This window comes from Periplaneta americana, chromosome 17 (assembly GCF_040183065.1).
Source record: "Periplaneta americana isolate PAMFEO1 chromosome 17, P.americana_PAMFEO1_priV1, whole genome shotgun sequence".
NCBI lineage: Eukaryota > Metazoa > Arthropoda > Insecta > Blattodea > Blattidae > Periplaneta > Periplaneta americana.
Genome location: NC_091133.1, coordinates 4,732,224 through 4,748,995, shown reverse-complemented (window position 1 = coordinate 4,748,995; position 16,772 = coordinate 4,732,224). Strand labels below are relative to the sequence as shown.

The window sequence follows — 16,772 nt, the reverse complement described above, 5'->3', positions numbered from 1 at the left end:
TCCAAGCAGAGACAATTGTTTTTAACACAACCAACAACATCGAATGTAAGATCTGAGTTTAACATCGACCTGTGCCGTTCTCTCATCTCTGCTGATATTCCTCTCTACAAACTAAAGAATAAGGTCTTCAGGGAATTCCTTGAAAAATATACTCAACATACAATCCCGGATGAGTCAACACTTAGGAAGACGTATGCTCCATCCATCTACGATGAGACAATACAGAAGATAAGAGATGAAATTAAAGATAGTTCAATTTGGGTTTCCATTGATGAGACTCCCGACAAAGAAGGTAGACTTGTTGGTAATGTAGTTATCGGTTTGTTAAGTGAACAATATTCTGAACGAATTCTTTTACATTGTGATGTTCTAGAAAAGTGCAATAACAAAACTATAGTTAAACTGTTCAACGAAGCTATGGGTATCCTGTGGCCAAAGGGTATTATGTACGATAATGTGTTATTCTTTATTAGCGATGCTGCCCCTTATATGGTCAAAGCTGGACAAGCATTATCTGTTGTATATCCTAAATTGACTCATTTTACTTGTGTGGCGCATGCATTTCATCGTGTGGCAGAAGTGGTCAGAGACAATTTCCCTAAAGTAGATTTGTTGATTTCATCAGTGAAAAAAGTATTTCTCAAAGCTCCCAGTAGAGTTAACGTGTTGAAAGAAATGTACCCTGAAATTCCATTGCCACCAAAGCCAATTTTAACTAGATGGGGTACATGGCTAGAAGCAGTTGAATATTATGCCGAACATATAGACTCTATTAACAATGTTCTCCTTGCATTGGACTCTGAAGATGCAGTCTCAATTGATACTGCGAAAACAGTTACCTGTGACATAAGTGTGAAGAATGACTTAGCTCACATTCAGCATACATTTTCATGCATCATAAAAACGCTCAAAAGTCTCCAAAATAGGCACCTTTCACTATCTGAAAGTTTTGAAATTATAAATAGTACTGTGGAACAACTGAATCGTGGTAGAGGTAAAGTTGCAGATGCAGTAAGAGCTAAGATGGACACTGTACTTTCAAAAAACCCTGGATATGAAGAACTACAAAAGGTTGTTGCTGTGATGAGTGGTGAATCAACAGTGAAGATTAACTTGGACTTATCCCCAGCAGACATTGTGAAATTGAATTATGTACCAGTTACTTCTTGTGACGTCGAACGCTCTTTTAGTCAGTATAAATCTATCCTCAGAGACAATAGAAGAAGATTCACTTTTCAGCACTTGAAAGAAATGTTTGTAACCTATTGTTATGGTAACAGACAATAAAAATTGTGTTTTGTTGAAACTACATTGGAAGATAAGGTACGTCCATTATATTTTTTGTTTAGTTTGATTAAAATGTACCAATATTTAACGTACATAGTCATTTTTTTATAATTTTAAGTCCATATTTAATTCCATATTTTGGTAAAAATCCATATTTAATTCCATATTTTGGTAAAAATAACTACATATATATTTACATATTTCATATATTTTTAGTCCATATAAATCCGTTCCCTGCTTGTTAGGGTCTGAGAACTGCTCACTTTTATGATTTTTATGCATCACCTTGTTGAAACTGCATTTGTGAAACTCGTTTTAACTGTGACAACGCTTTTTACTTCTTTTAAGCATTCTGATAATTGTATTATGTCTCTGTTCTGTGAAGTATTTTAGATAAGGGCGCAAATAGCCATAGTCGCTGTCGCGTCCTTTTTAAACCCCACTAACTAACTAACTAACTAACTAACTAACTAACTGTTTTGTTCTGATTGTGCCATCAGTTATTTTCTTTACTGTATGTCGCATATGCCTTAATTAGGAGTCAACCAATCAACCTCCAGTGTAAGGAACACAGTGCAGCATGTAGCACTTGGAATCACATCCATACAACATAAGCATTCATTAAGGCCCTGTCTTCTGCAGGAAGGAAGTTTATTGGATCTCCACGTGGCTGGAATAAAGACGGAATGCGTTGACCACAGCTATGATCTCACGTCAGGCATTAAAGTTGAGGAAACTGCAGTGCCAGCCGATTCTGATACGACAAAATGTGAAGCTGAGGTATGTGGAGTCCATAGGGTGCGCTAGCTATTCTTCTTTCAATATTAATGTTTCATTCTTTTGTCATAGTTACTATATAAATGAACCCACAGGGATTTTTAGCACAGAGGAAAAACATTATGGGTGCTATTCATAGACATTTCGCTAGCCCGCGCTACGAGTGTGCTAAACTAGCCCCGGCTATCGACTGGTTACTTGTACAGGATTCATATCATATCATATCACTAACACTGGTTTATGAATACGAAAAACGTTAGTTCGCTGATCATTCATCGGAAGCCCGCGCTAAGAATGTCTATGAATATGGCCCGATAAGTCCAAAATTATTGATTTTCTCTTTTAGATGTCATGTAATAGCTCAGGTATTGTAGATTCGTGTAGTTTAACTGTACAGAAATTTGAAGAATGATAACACAAAGACAATGGAATATATTGGACCTTGAAACACTTAACTTGCTCTCTTGTAAAAACAGTAAAACGTGACTTATCAGGTTTTTTCCCCCTGTACTCTTCATATGAAAAAGCCATTACTGTGTTCTATGTAAAATTATTTACTCCTTCAGTCAGTCTGGGTAGCGCAGTCGGTAGAGTGCTGGCCGTACATGCCCGAGGTTTCGGGTTCGATCCCGACCCAGGTCGATTAAGTGTGCTTAAATGCGACAGGTTCATGTCAATAGATTACTGACATGTAAAACAACTTGTGAGGGACAAAATTCTGGCATACCGGCGACACTGATATAACCTCTGCAGTTGCGAGTGTCGTTAAATAAAACATAATTTACTCCTTCATGCGAATGTACGCTCAGTTTCAATTAAGTTTTTTTACAGACACACACATACACAGGGTGATTCACGAACGTTGTGAATTTGATTTCTGACTTTATTCTGATTGAAAAAGTTCATATGAACATGTCATAGTTTTAAAATTGAGTGAGATACACCCCTCCTTAATATTAAACATAAACGAGAAATCTTTTAAGGGGAGAGGATGATATTTTTTGGTGAAAAATGAGTAAATTAAAAAAAAAACTCTTTAAAATACTCTTTGATGTGTGTGGAATGCATTGCATAACATTTTGTGGGTATTTGTGCCCTTATCGGATGTTGAGTTGCCATTTTTAAACTTTCTGCGTTATGGATTTTTAAATCACTTGCTCACTTTTATTGTTGTTTCTGGTAAATTAAATAAACATTTTTTTTTCTTCAAATACCCTTTGAAATGTGTGGAATGCATTGCATAACATTTTGTGGGTATTTGTGCCCTTATCGGATGTTGAGTCGCCATTTTTAAACTTCCTGCGTTATGGATTTTTAAATCACTCGCTCACTTTTATTGTTGTTTCTGGTAAATTAAATTAAAAAAAAAAATTTTTTTCTTCAAATACCCTTTGATATGTGTGCAATGCATTGCATAACATTTTGTGGGTATATGTGCCCTTATCAGATGCTGAGACGTAATTTTTAAACTTTCTGCACTATGGATTTTTAAATCACACCCCCGCTTTTATTGTTGTTTCTGGTAAATTAAATTTAAAAAAAGATTTTTTTTTCTTCAAAATATCCTTTGATATGTGTGGAATGCATTGCATAACATTTTGTGGGTATTTGTGCCCTTATCAGATGTTGAGTCGCCATTTTTAAACTTCGTGTGTTATGGATTTTTAAATCACACGCCCGCTTTTATTGTTGTTTCTGGTAAATTAAATTAAAACAAATTTTTTTTTCTTTAAAATACCCTTTGATATGAGTGCAATGCATTGCATTTCATTTTGTGGGTATTTGTGCTCATATCGGATGTTGAGACATCATTTTTAAACTTCCTGCGCTATGGATTTTTATATCACACGCCTGCTGTTATCGGTTTCCAGTAACTCCATTTTTTTTTTGCTACATTGCCAGAAAAAAATGGATATAATTTTGAACTATTAAAGATACATGCATGAAATTTAGAACACACATTCTTTAGACTATTAGGAAACTTTTCTCTGTAACAGAATTTTGTTAATTGATTTCATTTTAAAAATACGTCCGTTTGTTTGCAAGAAAATAAATCAGAAAATTGTTATTAAATTTTAATTGATTATTTTACAAACGTAGGGACTAGTATCAAAATTCTGTTACAGACAGTTCGTAGAACATGCTTTTGCAAATACATTGCAAAAACTTGTTTGAATCTATCTTTAAAAACGGTTTGGATATATCGGTTTTAGTACAATCCTGCATTGGGTATATTTTTTTTAATTTGGGCCCCCAAATAATTTTTTTTTTCAAAATATTTTTATTTGGTTGAGTTGCCACAGCTATGAGCTATCTACATACAAAAAATTAATATTTTACACCAAACAGGAAAAAAGTTTTAAAAAATACCATTCTCTCCCCTTAGGGTTTAACCATTTATATTTTCTACGAAAATGGTCTGGGTGTGTTATAAAGTCATTACGGAACATTAACGTTATTCCTCACCTGAAAAATCTGTATTAAAACCAGTTTTGAAAGATGCACCTTCTGCGCAGTTAGAGTTGCCAACTTTTTTTGGAGGAAATACGGCAGACTAAGGAATCAATAAAATTTCATATTGAAAACTGGCAAATTATACCGTTCAGTTACTAAAAAACGACTTTATTATACACCAGAGGTGGCTCTACAATAAGAATTGCAGAGCTGCAGAACCACCATTTACATGGACCTGTAATAAATGTTAAACGTGCATTAATGTAATCTAGTTCATTGTTTCATTTATATTTCCAATTCATTCTCCTTCGATTTGAGGTTTTACTGTTTGTAGAAGCCTTGAACTGCTCAAGAATTTTATCTGTAGTGTACTTTTCGGATCTGTGGTCGGCAGTTGTCAGAGCTCAACATAGGGTAGTCGGCAGCAGAAACAGGTTTCCTTCACTCCCATAAGACTGTATTAGAGTTGCAACTCAAGCAGCTCTCTGAATATACAAAAAGAACCGCCAACTACCCCATCTCTTTATGACCTGCGTTAGGAGAACACATAAGCTGCTGGACTTACTGTACATTGTGTCCGGGACAAAATTTACCAATAAGAAAGTGTAATAATGGAGATAGGAAAATGAAATTTGCTGCAAATGAAAGAGGGACATTTTAAGTTTTACGTGTGATGTTGGCAACATTTGGTCATTGTTGTTGACATAGCTGTAATTAAAATGGCGTTCACAGTGCAACAAAAAGTTCAATGCTGCTATTGGCTTGCCGAATTCAAGTATCTGAAGATAGTGGAGAGAAGATTTAGACAACAGTGGCCTGAGAAGCAACCACCAGATAGGCACACAATAACAACTTGGCATAGAAAGCTTCTTGAGACCGGTTCTTTTGTAGAGAAAACACCACGCTGGAAGAAAGTGACAGAAGCGCAAGTCGACAGAATTCAGCAAGCTTTCCAACGGAGCCCGTGTAAGTCTGTTCGCCATGCCAGCAGGGAACTTGCAATTCCAAAGTCAACTATCCACGATATTCTGCACAAGAGGTTACGTCTGCATGCATACAAGATTCAGTTGGTTCAAAAGTTGAAACCAAACGACTTGCCTGCACGATATGATTTCGCTAGTGACATGCTGTTGAAAATTGATATTGAAAATGGATATCTGCAGAAGGTCGTGTTTAGTGATGAGTCCACCTTCCACGTCTGTGGGATCGTCAACAGGCATAATTGTCGCATCTGGGGGTAAGAAAATCCGCATGTAGTGAGGGAATTGGAAAGAGACAACCCTAAGATTAATGTTTGGTGCGGACTTACACATGAAACTGTGATTGGACCGTCCTTTTTTGTGGAAAACACTATCAATGAAAATGTGTATCTTGATATGCTGCAAAATTACGCCATTCCTCAAATTCCACAGGGATATGTTTTCCAACAAGACGGAGCTCCGCCTCATTATGCATTACATGTTACAGATCACTTGAATGAATGCTTTCCTCAGCGATGGATTGGTCGAGGTGGACCTACGGCATGGCCTCCCAGATCCCCAGACCTAACCCCACTGGACTTCTTTTTTTGGGGATACATAAAAGACATTGTGTACAAGACTGTAGTGGCAGATTTGCAGAATCTGCGTCGGAGAATTGTCACTGCTTGTGCAACTGTCACTCCAGAGATGTTACGAAACACATGGCAAGAACTTGAATATCGCTTGGACATCTGTCGTGCTACAAGAGGTGCACACATAGAAGTTTATTAGTGGTCATTCGAAACTTTGGAAGTCCCTTTGTCAGTTCCCTCAAACAGCATTTTCATCCATCAATTATTTGGTGAGTTATTAAACTTTCTTATTGGTAAATTTTGTCCCGGACACCCTGTATATCATTACGGTTCCAGCGTTGAAAAGATTGTGTTATAGTACTGTGGGTGGTGTGATGTGCTTAGTCAATGTTTCTAAGAAAATGTTTTGTATTAAAATTGAATGAAGTGAAAAACTCATCGACCAACCCTTTTCGAAATTGAGAGAGAAATTGCACATTAACTTAAGGAATTAGGACGTCCTACACTAAATTTAAATATTGAAATTTCTGGAAAAGTCGAGAGAAATCATATACTAGTAATTTTAATACCGAAATGTGTAATGGAAACGATTGGTTTCTGTTGCGCTCATGAAATTGCACTTTTTTTTTTGTGTGGAGGAGAAAATACATGGACAAAGACCAGAGTGAAGGGTTTTTTTATAGTTCATTTGACTTTAAAAAATAGGAAAGTATGAAAGTTCGAAAACATATTTCAACAATCAAACAGATTTGTCACTACTAGATGCTAAAGATGTTAAAATATTCAAAGACAGCTTCATTCTGCATATTGGACTAACATTCAGAAACAAGATGAAAATGCTCCTAAGATATTTTCTATCTGAAATAATTGAGTGAAATCCTGTGGCACATTTGAATCAGCAATGTGAGAACATGCTGAATCGGAAGATTCAACAGACCTGGGGGTATTTCGGGGCTTGACTGATTTTACTCCACATTTAGATGAAACTTTCGAAGATTATTTATAGGGCTTGTCACAATTCAAAGGAACTACAAAAACAATTCAAATGAACTTAAAGAAGATTGTTATGTTCCAATAATGGCCGACGAAACAACGGACACTGCAACAAAATCACAAATTAAATTAAAATAAAATAGTTTTAGTTCTCCATTATTCTTCGTTATATCACAGATGAAGTACCAGTAGAAAAGTTATGGAAATTACTTTTGCAACCAAAACATGACACTGTAAGTTTGGTGTAAACTATCTTAATGGAATACGAGTATAACGGAAATTCAGTCAGTTATTAAACCACATAAATTAATTATACTGTGTGAATGGCGGGGCTAGCATAATGAGTGGGAAACATGGAGTGACATGAGTTACAGAAAAAAAAAATATATATGCGCTGTTACGCCAAAGAATTACATTTAATAATGCAACAAACATGTTCACAGACTAGTCAAATGACGATTCTATATTGCAAATCTGCAGGAACCCCCAGCTTTTTCACGTGTCAGTGTCTTATAATACCGTCTGCCTGTAGGGGTGTTGGCCAGAAAAGTTGGTGTAACGAAATTATAATATCTGCTCATAATTTAATGCAAAAGAGAATAACATTGTTATTCATATGCAGCCACATATGTCCTTACTTTGGCATTATGTAAGTTACGCTAGTTGATGTTGAAATTCGTTATGATAAAACATTGAACATTAATTTGAGCTGTACAATCTACCGCCATTGGTTTTCTCTGTTCTGTATTCTTTCTAATTTGCAGGAAGAAACATTTGACATGGTCACAGTGAAACAGGAGAATAAACCGGAAGTAGTGACAGATGAATCTGAAGCCTTACCTGATAGGTGAGTACAGTGTGTCCGTGTTTTGTTTTTCTTTATGAAATAAGTGATGTTGTGGGACATAAGGTATTACTTTATGTTGCCATAAGTCATAAAGAAGAAACATGTATTATCTTCTGCTGTTGTCAAGCATGGCCGCATAGATGGCTCTGATAGTGTTAGTGATGGTAGACGTGTGGAACAATTGTATAGTACATAAATAAACATTCTATATTACACTTGGTTTTTTAAGCAGAGATAGGCTACTAATGGAGTAGTTTGCATGGTTCTGCCTGTAGGAAAAGGGTGCATACCTTGTATTATGTTATTTTAGCATTTGTACATATGCTCCTAGATTGCGAAGCTTTTGTAGTTTTAGTGGAAACTAAAAATTGGAAGAAAAGGATGTATACAATGTGAACTGCTACAATGATAGGGAAACCTATCCTAAAATGACATAGGCCTACCATAAAAGGAAGCTGCTGTTGGTTGTATGCTTTTTATACAAATGTGTAATTCACGTTTCAGGAAAGAAGGAAAATAATTTCAAGTACACATTTCGTTAGGCCAATATTTGCTAGCACAACTATTTGAATAATTAAGGATACAAATGTATTATGCTTTGGAAACAATCATTTATTGTTATAAAAATGAATGCGTCAAAATTACTTTTTCCATCTAAGTTACATATGTAATCAATTTGATGTTATATCTCTTTTCCAGAAAGGTCTTCAATTATAATATTATTTGACACGTACATATATTACATTGCATTGTCTTTACTATGACACAGTTAAAATAGATTATTTTAAATTAGGAGTCCTCTGTGAACCTTTTTTTACAATGTAACACTATGGCCCAATTGTATAAAACTCCCTGACTTGATCGAAGATCGAAAAGTGAACCGAGTTCAGATACTTCTTCCATTGTATAAAACTTTTCTGCGATCAAATTACCTTGGTTCAAATGCAATCTAAGTTCACGTGAAAAGGATTTGGCAACATCGCATAAACAGGTGAAATACGTGATGCGCGGACCATGTTATAGAGGTTTGTTCAGTGTTGCCAATCTAGCGACTTTAACTCTTTTTCAACAACAATTTCTTTTAACTTTTATATTGCTTAAATAGGGATTTAGTTAGCTTTTTAGCACCCCATAGTGACAAAATTTAACCTTTCTTTGTTGATAATGAGAAATCTAGCGACTTTACAACTACTTTTTGGCGACTTTCCGTATTACATTCTGTTGGAGACACTGGTTTTTTTTTTGTGCAATGTAAATAATGGCGGACAATAAGAAGAAGGTTGACTGTTCTCCAAGTTGTTTTCATGTTATGGTGTTTGATACTGCTAAACATGATAAAGCTTTATAAAACGACAATTTTCGTTTAGTAATACAGTTAACTGAACATTTATATCCATTAATAATTAATGGTTGTTATAAACATAATATAGCCTAATTATAGGTTATGTTATTTGGTACTGCTGAACACGATAGGGCCTTATAAAATATAAGAATGTTTGTGTATTAAGGCAAGAAATTGAAATAAATATATATATAAATGTACCTAACATATCTATTAATATTAATAATAATGGATATTTTATTTGCACAATCTGTCACTCGTATATTTCAAACAGAAAAGAAATAACTGAACTTGGATCATCTAACTTAATCGGAGAAATTTCTTCAGTCAAAGTTTACTTTAGTTTGAGACAAATTAATCTCAGATTAGACTTTATACAACACAAAATTCCAAGTTCAGCAGAAACAAGGATCAATTTAACCTCTGATCTAAGATTAAATGGTTTATACAATCGGGCCTATGTCGTTTTATCCATATTACTTAACATATTCCCCTTTAACTTGCATACAGTACGTAGAATGTTTTTGAGAAAGCAACAGTCTCACTAGTGTACCCACATACTTCACTTAGTAGACTTGAGCCATGTCTCTTTTGGCCTTGAATGACTGAATAATTTCAATGAGGACAACACATCATTATCATCACCGTCATCTGAATTGCATTTCAGATTTTCATTGTCTGCTTCTTGATTGAAAGGAAGCTTTTACTTCACATGGCGATTTGCACCTCATAATTCCAAGAGTTTCTTCTCTACAGTCTTGATCTTCACTCAGCAACATATGGGATACTGGTCAAAATTTGTCATGCTCCTTTTCCAGGAGAGATGCGCAATTTATGATGCAAACCGATGTGGGGATACTTGAAATGGTGTCCGAAATGGATTTGATGTACTTTTCTTTAAAGATATAGAGGCAGAATGTGACACTTTTTCAGAACTTGACGAAGAAGATGATCCAGATAGTGACTGTAGTTTCTGATGGAGCTACAATTCACTTTTAAATTATACGCATCCATGCAGCTGTTTCCAGTTATTGCTACATCGCTGAAACACGATCAGGAAAAATATCAGGATTCAAAAGCCAAGTTCCAGTTTATGCAAATCCACTAATAGCATTGTGGCTGCGTTCCCATAAGTCAGTGAAATTAATCTTATGTTACGTCACAACTCCTTCAACCATCTGGAGTCTGCCTAGTTGTATTACGTTTTCAGAATGTCACATTTAAGTGGACTTGTAGTACAGAGAGAATGAAGCCATTATCTCTGGCATATGTCAACACATCAGTATGTTTATGACTCAAATGACATCAACCAGGAGAAGTACTTAGGATGGGTTGGCATATTCTCTGACGTTTTTCAGGCACTGTGTAAACAACTCCCCTGTCATCCATCCCAATTCATTCACTAGTCCTAATGTTCCAGCTGGAGCTCCATCACAAGTTCTTGTTTTGACTCCTTGGGAAATATCAAAGCAGGCAGAGCAGAATTTCCATAAGAGCTCACACAACATTACTGTAGCTTGTTGACTTCGCTTGGCATTTATTATAGGCCTAGCTTGCTTCTTCCTTCGTGCTGCAAAGATTTTTTGTGGTCTTTGAACTGTTGATACGTAGTGCGGATTCATCAACATTTCAAATTCGTGTGGCCTGTTTACCTAAAAACTTATCAATCAGTGTGTGTCATTTTACCATGAGTGATAATAGCTTTCAACATATGGAGGCAATGCTAATGCTCACATTGACTTGAAGGTTACAAAACACGTTAAAGTAATCAGAATGATACTACTTATGTACATGCCTCATACATAGTATGTTTGGTTTCTTGAAGTCTGTGTAAAACGCTACCAAAGATGTTCACTGATTTAAGTATAGAAATAAAATCTTTCACGAACAATCAACGCTATTCATAGAGGTTCTGTGATACCAATATGAGAACATTTTATTCATTCATAGTCTTTGTGACAATTTTATTAATTAAATAAGCTTACTTTTTCATAAAGAGAGCGAATGTAATTGTCCCTTAATGTAGACTTTGAGAACTTTACGACCTCAATATTTTCGCAGGATTCCGGAAATTCTATATTGTTTAATCCTTGATTTTTTTTTTTTTTTGAGGAATATTAGCTGACACTAATGTCTGCACAGGTCTGTTAGGAAAACATCATTTCCACAGTTTCTTGCAGAAAATGCCGACGTTAAGAATGTCAGAAACTTTAATAAGGTTTTCCCAGCATCATTATTTTTTTTATGAACTGCTGTTTGTAAATATTGTGTAAACTGAAATATTTTGTCGCAGAGTGCCTATAAAAGTAAAATAAATGAGGTTAAACTTACTGTAAATTATAAAATAAAAACACTCATTGCAAAGTTATACTGATATTAATAAAATATTTATAATAAAGTTATACCGTACTCACATTTTTGTCACAGACTTGGCAGAGGGCAATTTTTCCATCTGTTTTAATGTAGGATTCCCGTCAATTCACTGCTTGAGCAAGTATCTTTTACTAGATTATTCCTTCGGCATTGAAATTCACTCACACTTACAAAATGACATGGACCAAGAAAGTGCTGAGAATTTGAACGATATTGAAATAAACATTTAAGGTGAGAGGGAAGTTCCGAATTCTTATATTGCTACCATCAGTAAACTGTCCATTGTTGATAAGCACAGTCTTGGCATAAGTTTCCCTCAGATTATGTTACTGACCTGTAAAGATTTATAATTATAACTTTATCTGACCCACGCAAGCATTGTCACTATGGCATGAAAGGGAAAGTATTTTATACACAAAGAAATGCCAGTTTGGGTGTAAAATTATTGAATCACCTTCAAATTTGACCTTATGTTTTCACTTTCATTAAATTATACTCTCACAGTTATGAAACAATTTTTATATTTCAACTATCTATCTGAGCAAAAAGTGTAATATATGTATCCGTATGCAAATATTTGTGAAATATGCACCAACCCCTGTTCTAGCCGTACATTAAAATTAAAAAAAAAAGACTTTATTAAACAACAGCTTTCATCATTTGCAGTGGTTTATCGGTAGTAAACACAAGTGCAAATTTCAAGGCCCCCTTTACATTTTTTATCTTACGAAAATTGGTGTCTTCATGCACTCTCTGTACATCCCAGGGGCTGTTTTACTTTAATCCACCAGTCTAACTTTTAGCAACAGACAAGTTCGATAATTCAAACTGATCATCTTTACAAAATTATCACATATTTTTGTTGTGATGTTGGTATAACTTTCACTTATGGGATATTTTTATTCCAGTACTCTGGACACTGCCGGCAATGAAACGCCACAGGTGACGTTCTCAAGACCTGATAATTGTTTCCCAAAAGATCTTGTCAGAGAACGTAAATCAAAACCACAGATTTACGATCAATTTCTTAGAAGAAAAAACAACAAAGAGATTCATCCTGACATTCGCACAGACGAAGGTTCCTTCAAGTGTAATATTTGTGGCAAGTTGTTGCAGACTCTCAAAAGCCACAAAATACATTTGCGCAATCACAACGCCGAAAGGAGATTCAAATGCGATACCTGCGAGAAACGTTTTAAACGATTTGGACATCTGAAAGACCACTTGCGTACGCACAAAAACGAGGAGCCATTCATTTGTGACGTGTGTGGAAAATGTTTCGCACGGTCCAATTATCTGGCAGTGCACACACGGAGGCATTGTGGACAAAGTCCTTTGAAATGCGATGTGTGTGGGGAGTGTTTTGTTCATCCATCCTCTTTGACAGCGCATGCACGCACGCATTCTGGCGAGAAACAATTCAGATGCGATGTGTGTGGCAAATGTTTTGCCCAGTCCAGTTACCTCACGATGCACACACGTAAACATTGTGGACAGAGGCCATTCAAATGCGATCTGTGTGGGAAAGGTTTTTTCCATCCATCTACTTTCACAGTGCATGCACGCTCGCATTCAGGCGAGAAACCATTTATGTGCGATGCGTGTGGGAAATGTTTTCCGAGCGTGAGGAATCTGAATGTGCATGCACGTATCCATTCTGGTCAGAAGCCATATCAATGTGATGTTTGTGGCAAATGTTTTACAATGTCGACTCATATGATAATGCACTCGCGTACCCATTTTGCCGAGAAGCCTTTCAAATGTGAAATTTGTGGAAAATGTTTTCTAAGATCGGGTGACCTAAGGGTTCATTCACGTATGCATTCTGGCGCGAAGCCTTACAAATGTGACATTTGTGGAAAAACTTTCACTCAGTCCACTCATCTCGTAGCGCATGCACGCATACATTCCGGCGAAAGGCCATACAAGTGTGACATTTGTGGGAAATGTTTTGTCGAGAGGGGCGCCCTCAAAGTGCACGTACGTACCCATTCTGGTGAAAAACCTTTTAAATGCGATGTTTGTGAGAAACGTTTTGTTTGCTTGAGGTATCTCACCAATCATTCACGTACTCATTCTGACTAGACGCCGTTCAAGTGTGATATTTGTGAGAAATATTTTATAAACTCTGGTAATCTAACGTCACACGCATGTACTTTTTCCCGTAAGAAGTCGTAGAAATGTCATATTTGTGGGAAATGTTTACTAAGTACGTGTGACGTCAAGAAGTATGCACGTATGCATTCCATCGCGAAGCAATGCAAATGCGATGTTCGTGGGAAATGTTTTAGGCCGGGGAAAACCAAAACTGCTCTGACGTATGTATTTTGGCGATAAGCATTTCGAATGGGATGATTCTGTGAAGTGTTTTATACAGTAGTTCACATTCAGTGCATAATTGTACTTATGCTGGCAAGAAGCCATACAAATGCGATTCTTGAAGGAAAATGTTTTTATACAGTAATGTGTGACGTCAGTCAATACACGTACATATTTTGACAGTAGTGATACTAATTTATTTAAGTCGGAGTGTACAAGAAGCTGTACTAATGCGATATATGTGGGATATGTTTTGTATATTCCAATCCTCAGTGCATCAACGTACGAATTCTGAGAAGAATTCATATTTTAAATTAAGTGCTTGCATAGACCAAGCCAGAAGCCATGATCTGATATTGTTTATATTGAAATAAAACATTTATCGCAAGCTAAAAATAATTTAAGGACTATTCCTAGGATGAGAGAGGTATTTTCCCCTTTCATATATTGTTTGTGGCAATAGCCTGTCACTTTTCCGATAGAGTGAGTGAATTTTTATGTTTTGGTTACAAGCCAGACTTTTTCGTCTATGTGAAACGTTGCGTTGTATTTGTGTTGTAAGCAATGGCGGATACAGGCGTATATACGATTCAGGAACGTCTCATGGTTAATGTGTGGGTTTTAGAAAAACAACGAACTGGTGAAACGTACGAAGAAATCAGAGAAAACTTCTTTAATCGCTTTAGTAAAGCAGTTCCAAGCGGAGCCAATCTCCAGAAACTGGAAAAGAAAACTTTCTCCTCAACAGGCTCTGTATTAGATGCAAAACGCAGCGGAACACCTAAAAAATATGTCGACGATGATGTCGGTGACCGTCTGAATGCATCATTGAAACGTTCACCGATGAAATCAACAGGGAAGCGATAGGCGGAAATGCAGATCCCAAGAACCTGGTTGTGCCATAGGGTGAAAAATGTAGGTTATCTTGCATATAAACCCACCCTCATAAATGAATGAAGGGACGGGAACAAGGATATGCCACATGACGGATGAGAACATTTGCGTTAGCCCATACTGACATTGCATACCGAAATGTTAGATGTTTGATAGTGAGACCAATAGTCCCACGTTAGTTTTTTTTCTTCATATTTTCATCCATTATTATTGGCGAGTTTAATAAATAACGTTTTTAAGTAGCTTGTGTGATTTATTATTTCTTAAACTAACATATAAGATCCGATCGTGACTTATGGTCCACTCTGTAGTGTTTTGTACACTCGTTTCATCTTTACATGCGTGGGCGTACGCTTTCTGGCATTTATATGATAGAAACTTTCCATAAACCAAGAGAAAAAAAGTATCAATTCCACCAGCTAATTGTTCATTTCACGGCCACATGAGTGTCGCAAAGGTGAAGATAATACAACCTATATCGCAGTGAGCTACTTTGGTCTGCTTCCAATCATTGCTCCAAAAATGCATTACGATTAGAGTTGAGCTTAAACGATATTTTCAAGTATCTGTGACAACTGTGACTGTGACAATTAAATATCTGTGACTTTTACCTGTGATTTTGTCACACCGATATATTATATCGATAAGTAAGCACAATATGCATGAATTACACCGATATTTTGTCACACCGATAAAAATTAACAGGAAATATTGAAGAGCAGTGCAATGTGAATACGATTTCTCTATACACGCCACCCATCAGTGGTTTATATGGGAAAATCCAACAAATAACTTATGTACATGTACCATTAACAAATAAATACTAATCTAACTGAACAGTAACATGTAAAAAGTTAACCTCATATACCAAGACGTTATATCGTAATTGATTGTAGATATAGAATCAATTGATAATTTTGTAATGTAGTTGGGTATGGGGAAATTGAGGTTATGTGATTATCCTAATCGTTTTAAAAATTGATCCTTTTTTATTGTATATAATATAATGGATAAATTATTTTAAGTCGTGCATTAACATCATAATACTGAGTCATAATAAAAATTAACGAAACATAAGTATTCGGAAAAACAATGGAAAATAATTACAAAACAAAACGGTTGTTCAGACAGAATTTTACACAAGATGAAGTATTGGTAACCAATGTTATTATTATTATTATTTAATCGTGTAATCACTATATCATTCATAATTAGATGGTGAAACTAGCGTTGAAGTTGTTTCGGCGATTTCGGATGTGAAAATCGTTGCATTTGTAAGGATTTTTTTTTTTTTTTTTTTTTTTTTTTTTTTTTTTTTGCGGAGAGACAGTTGCTTGGGTTAAACTAGCGCTGAGGTAGTTTCGGTGATTTCGGAAGTGAAAGTCGTCGACTTTGATTTTTTGGGGAGATGCAGTTGATCGTATATCCAAGGCATAACAAATACTAAACTAACCAAAGCTAACCTGTCACAGATTCGTATATGCAAGGTGTATATGCGTAGTACGAAGGGAACTACCTAAACGCTAGTTTAGTCGTTGATCGTATATGTCTAGGCATAATAAAAGCTTAAACCAACCAAACCTGACCTGTCACAGATTCGTATATGCAAGGTGTATAAGGGGAATACGAAGGAAACTATCTCAAAGTTAGTTTAGCCAAATAAGTTGCCCATCATATTAGCCAGTTTTGTCTCGTTCGGTTTTAATTATATAGGCCTAGATACTGTTGTCGGCTTGTGAGAAATGCTTCGAAAGTTCGGAAGAACATAACGTTCAGGGACAAGGAGTGAATTAACATGATTTACGTTTTATGCCCCTTATTTTCAAATGTAATTAATTATCCCATTTATGTGTAAGTGTAGGCCTATTTTAAAAGTGTGCAAGGGCAATGAGAACGATTTGATGGAGCAGTGTCTGCTAGATGTCAATCTTTTT

At 35.8% G+C, this 16,772-nt stretch overlaps 1 protein-coding gene across 1 annotated transcript in view; it reads left to right on the top strand.

The window, feature by feature from the left end:
- LOC138693047 (zinc finger protein ZFP2-like) overlaps positions 1-15,945 on the top strand; it is a 35,884-nt gene extending 19,939 nt beyond the window's left edge. The window contains exons 3-5 of the mRNA XM_069816595.1: positions 1,930-2,067; positions 7,828-7,910; positions 12,534-15,945. Coding sequence (XP_069672696.1) covers positions 1,930-2,067; positions 7,828-7,910; positions 12,534-13,710 — 1,398 coding nt within the window. The 3' untranslated portion in view covers positions 13,711-15,945. The remainder of the gene's footprint in view (positions 1-1,929; positions 2,068-7,827; positions 7,911-12,533) is intronic.
- Positions 15,946-16,772: the final 827 nt, after the last annotated feature.